Source organism: Cucumis melo, chromosome 3 (genome assembly GCF_025177605.1).
Source record: "Cucumis melo cultivar AY chromosome 3, USDA_Cmelo_AY_1.0, whole genome shotgun sequence".
Classification (NCBI taxonomy): Eukaryota; Viridiplantae; Streptophyta; class Magnoliopsida; order Cucurbitales; family Cucurbitaceae; genus Cucumis; species Cucumis melo.
In genome coordinates this window covers 17334752-17340258 of record NC_066859.1, presented here as the reverse complement: position 1 = coordinate 17340258, position 5507 = coordinate 17334752, and the positions used below count along the sequence as shown (strand labels likewise).

The following is a 5507-nucleotide window of genomic DNA, read 5'->3' as shown; positions in this document are numbered from 1 at the left end:
CCTTTTACAAGCTAGGAAAGGGACCACCTAATGGACCTACATATCAAAAGTTACAACTATAGGAGATTAATTGGCTAAACTGATCATTAACTACATTAATCAATATTCTTTAACTGTGTATGTATTCCAATAAAGATTCATAGTTGAACTCTTCTCACTTAGATATATTTTTGTGTCCATGGATATAGACCAATAACAGGAAGTTAATCATTCACAAGTGTACATAACACCAACTAGGTCAAATTACCGTTTTACCTCGGGCCACTTTTAGTCGTTAAGTACCAATGCTCCTTTAATGAAAAACCTATTTATGGTCCAACCAATAAACATGAACCCCTCTTTTGTCATAGAGAGAGGTAGGACCATTTGTGTTCAAGTCTCGAAGACACCATTTAAGGGATCAAAACCCTCATCTACTTATCCTAAAGTTGGGAAGGAGTGAATTTTATCTCTTGTGTGATTATGTTCCGAGCTCCCCACTTTGTTTTATCCTCAAAATGATAAGTATATTGAGTTGGCAATCTGATCACTCTCACCCATACAAATCAAGAGTCAATTCCTCACAAATAAAAGTTCATAATATACTTAGGATAAAGACTAAGTTACCTAGGTTATTCTAATGAAATAGAAACCTAACTAGTTAAAGGAATTACATCTAGTAGTTACTATTTCGCGGTTTGGTCTTATGTAATCTCATTGCATAGGATACCCTTACTCACATAACATACACGAATATGTTGGATCATTGTGCATTTGTATCAAATATAAAGCAAGTCATATCCATAATGTTACCAAATAAGGTACTCAACCTTATTCGTATACATAGACCCTTTAAGTTGTATCTCGAACATTGTTTTCTATATGTCTTTACATACAATTCAAGACTTATCAGATACTTAGGACGTTGGTTTATAGAATTTAGGTTATTAAAATAAAATTAATAATTGCTAACACTTTATTGAAATAATAAAAATATCGCTTTATTAACAGTGACGATCCATAAAATTTATTAACAGAGGGGACTTTATAGTTCGGTTAAAATAATTTATAAGTGAATGGTTTTAAAAATTAATAAATTTACTGACATTCTTACATCACAATTGTCTTCTACGAAATTTCATATTTCAAAATCAGTAATAATAACTTCATTATCTATCTTATTAAATTAATAAATCTCTCTCAATATATGTTACAAGACAATGATTCATCCATTGGTCTCCCATTCGATTGTGCAACTGAGTCTTTATAATGCTCATAAAAAAATGTCCTCTCCATGGTAGCCGTTGTAATTGGTAAGATCAATACTAAGATATGAACCGATAGACTAATGAGTAGACTTTATCTTCAGCTGTTATCACAATTTTTTTGAGATAGATCACCAATACTTGTTAACTCAACATATATATATATTATCTGAATGCACATCAATGATGTAATTTTGAAGCTGATGTTCAAGAATACCAAGCTCTGTAGTTGAAAAATCTCTAGGATAAAACTGTGCAAGGAAAATGAATTTTTGTCTGTCAAAAGCAGTAAATTGGTTGCTCGGATTGAGACATGTCATGCAAAGAAGCAACTCGATACTTTTTCCAGTGAAACGATTATTTAACTCTTGAAGTTGCATGGTCAATAACTGCATAAAAAATTTCAACACGATAATGATGTAAAACAATAAAATACAAACAAAGTAATCACTAAGCTATATTCAAGTATTTCAAATTAATAGTTATCTTTGTATATATTATATAAACACGATAAAGTTGAGGGAGGGTTTGAGTCCTTAGGCTTATACTAAATCCGTCAGTGTTTATTAATAATGGTTAACCTATTACATTTGCTATCTACAAGTTTTACTACATAAAATTTCAAAAAACAATGGCATCTATTCTTGAAAATTAAAGGATCAAAAAGATATTTTTTTTTCCAAAAATAATAATAATAAAAGCCACCTAGATCAATTAATCCTTCTGTGTAGTTAACGGGCTTTTTGTCTTGCTAATTCAACCTTCTGACAACTTTCAATATAAAAAAGATTACCACTTTTGTTTATTCCTACTTCAAACTTATCGATTGTTCCACTTTAATTTCTTACTAATTCAACGCATAAAATTTCTTTCATTTTGACAAGTTCTTTCTTTTCTTTCCTTTCTTTTAATATATATATATATATATATTTTTTTTTGAGGTAGACCTTGACAAGTTCATTACTCTCAACTCTTTATTATAAACCTTCTGGTACTCTTTCTTCTTCTCTATCTTCTCATCTATCCTTAGAAAAAAAAAAAAAAACCATGGTGTTGCTCGAAATCGTAGATATCTTTCAAGAAACCTACGAAATCATCCTCACATGGAAAAAAATTTTCAGCCAAATTGCTCTTTCATTAATTCTGCCTCTTACCTTCATCTTCTTGGCTCATATGGAGATTTCAAATCTTCTTTTTGGCAATTTCTTCTACCACGTATCTTTTCTACACAAAAACAACCAAGATCAAGATGCTCGCAAATACAATGAACTATCTGATCTCATCACCCCCAAATTGACCTTGTTTTGGCTCTTCAACATCTCTTACATCGTCTTCCTCTTTGTTTTCTCTCTCCTTTCGACCTCCGCCGTCGTTTATACGGTCGCTTGCATACACACGGGTAAGAGCGAAAAAGCTACTCCACTCTCTAATTTAGCTTTGTCATGAAGTTTTCAAGATTAATAATATGTTTGTGATTCTTTTCGAAGAAATTTTAATTCTAATCACCTGTTTTAACGTTTTTCAACTGTACCATTTCCCTTTGTGAAACCATTTTAAGGAGATGATGTTTCATCAAAGGTAATATCGATATTGCTGAAAATATCGAAGCTTAGATTCTATAGGAATATCGATAGAAATTTTAAATTTTTTTTATAAAAATGAATAATGGAAATTCTTATAATTAGTTATTTATTGGAACTCTGATTGCGACTTAATAATTTCTAATATAATCATCTTTTCTGCATAGTAAGACAGCAGTTAGATGTATATATATTGTAAATATGTGTAAATGTGGATATGAACGCAGAAATCTAAAAATAAAAGAATGAAAAAATAATTGCAAATAATGTCAAATATTAACCAATTACAAATTTAGAGAGATGAAATAATTGTATTATTGTAAATTGTTTATTCTAAATTGTGCATGTCTAATTTACCAAAAGCATTCCAAGCTTAGACATCAAATTGAGAATCTTCATGGTTCTAATAGAAACGGACATCTTATATTGTAGTTAGCTGAATGAAAATAATAAGACTTGTACGACCAATATATAGACCCCAATTGTAAATATATCTTGGTCATCTTCCTCCTTCGTTCGGATGGATAATTTAGTGAAATGTAATATTTTGGTTTCAATGAAGTAAAAAACAAAAAATAATAATAATAAAAAAATAATCTGACTACTTGAAAATGGAATTTTTGGATGGTAGAAGAAACCAAAACTCATATCTCAATTCAATCATAGGTGAAACTATACAAAGAATGCCATAATATAAAAGTAAATACTTCCTAAACTGAAATTTACCACTAGATATGGTTTCATCACGTAATATTTGGTGACTTGAAACTAAAACAAAATAACAATTAGATAAAGGAAAACGTACGGTGGAAAGTTTTGCCGTAATAACATGAGATTTGTGAAAATCGAATAAGTTACCAAATGTTTAGAGGAAAAATTAGGTCAACGAAAAAGAGGAAAGTTTCCAACTAATCTTCTGAATTTTATATATCATTGTTCGTAGAAGTCTTGTGTTGTTCTCTTTAAGTTGACTTTAGAAATACACAAACACTTCATTGAGATAAAATTCAATATATGGGAGGAAAGTCGGCCAGTTTAAGAGAAATGGTAGAAACAAAAGGATAATATGTTAAAAAAAGAAACAAGAAATGAGAAACATAAATTGTACTTCCTAGACTAATTTTTTGTAATCTTACAAATAATTGTTATTAAGTTTATCAACGACCAACTACTAGGTTACTCGAATTGTTTTAATTTGTTCAAAGTGTCTTGGAACTTCTTATCATTAAGTTGACTCCTACTCCTTTAGGCATATTTTGTTGAGTTGTGTGAACTCTTTTTGTGCGGTGTTCGTTTCTTTGTCTTCGTTTCTTTCATCTTTTCTGATTATATGTAGCTTGTGTCTTCACCCGACGCTGTAAAAAAATAAATACCGTTTTTAACATTTTCTAAAATAACTATTATATGAAGAAAAGGCGTTGATAACGATTTTCATTCAAAATTCTTAAACAGTAGGACTAGAACATATTCTTTTGAGTGTACACAACAAGTTACAATAAGTCGACCTTTTTGCTTGTCTATGAATTTTCTGACTCCGCCTATGAACGCAGGTCGAGAGATATCTTTCAAGCAAATCATTAGCATTGTGCCCAAAGTTTGGAAACGACTTGTAGTCACGTTTTTCTGCGTTTTCGCCTCATTCTTTGCCTATAATCTGCTTGCGGTATTCGCTTTCATTTTACTTCTTTTCATTCTCCTACTACAATACGGGCCATTCGGCGATGTCAATGGTTCAATCTTCGTCGTCTTCTTCATTATCTACTTCATTGGCTTATTATATTTAAGTGTCGTAGTTCAACTTTCGAGCGTTGTAACGGTTTTAGAAGAATCATATGGATTTAAAGCAATGGCAAAGAGTAAGGCGCTCTTGAAGGGGAAGATGTTAGTAGCCACACTCATGTTGTTGCTTATCAATATCTCTTTGGTGATCATTCAACAGGCTTTTGTGAAGCTTGTGGTCCATGGAGTTTGGTTTGGAATAGTTGGGAGGGGTATTTTGGGAATAGTGTGCTTGTTCTTGCTTTTGAATTTCTTCTTATGGCAGCTTGTTTTGGAGACAGTATTGTACTTTGTCTGCAAAGAACACCACCAAGAGAATATTGACAAGTCGGCCCTATCGAATCATCTTCAAGTTTATTTGTTGAATGGATATATCCCTTTGACGCCCACCAAAAATGTTGAGCTTGAGAAGCTTGAAGAAGTTTGATTCGTTCAAACGTTTGCCTTGTGGGTTTTGTCTTTTAGGTTTGATTTTCATGTGTGTTTTGTTAATTACTCTTGTTTGGTACAAGGAATTAAGGAAAAGAGTCTTAGAGGGGGAGAATTGGCCATGAAGGCATTTGTTTCTAAATTTCCTCACAAGAACGTCTATGGATACTAAGAATTTTTTATTATATTTTTGTTTCATTAATTATAGGTTTTTCTCGTATGCCCTTGGAATTCACATTGTGAAATTTAGGGTATAAGCATCGTTCCTAAATCGTTGTATTGATCTTTAATGTTAATGCTTTCCCGTTTAGAAGAATTATAATTGAAGCCCACATCTTGAACCCTCCACCCCGCTCCAAGGAGTTGTCAATGGAAATTTAGTAAAATAATTACTTTTGATTCTACAAGAAATTTGGTCTTTAATGTCAGTTGACAACCGACATCTTTGCGAGTGTTATTAAAGACTTTCAATGTT

General features: G+C 31.6%; 1 protein-coding gene across 1 annotated transcript; it reads left to right on the top strand.

Moving 5' to 3' along the window:
* Positions 1-2181: 2181 nt before the first annotated feature.
* On the top strand, positions 2182-5250 carry LOC103502253 (uncharacterized). Its single transcript, XM_008466123.3, has 2 exons — positions 2182-2643; positions 4375-5250. Exons 1-2 carry the CDS (start codon positions 2292-2294, stop codon positions 5028-5030), a joined length of 1008 nt encoding a protein of 335 aa, XP_008464345.2. The 5' UTR covers positions 2182-2291; the 3' UTR covers positions 5031-5250.
* The last annotated feature ends 257 nt before the right edge of the window (positions 5251-5507 follow it).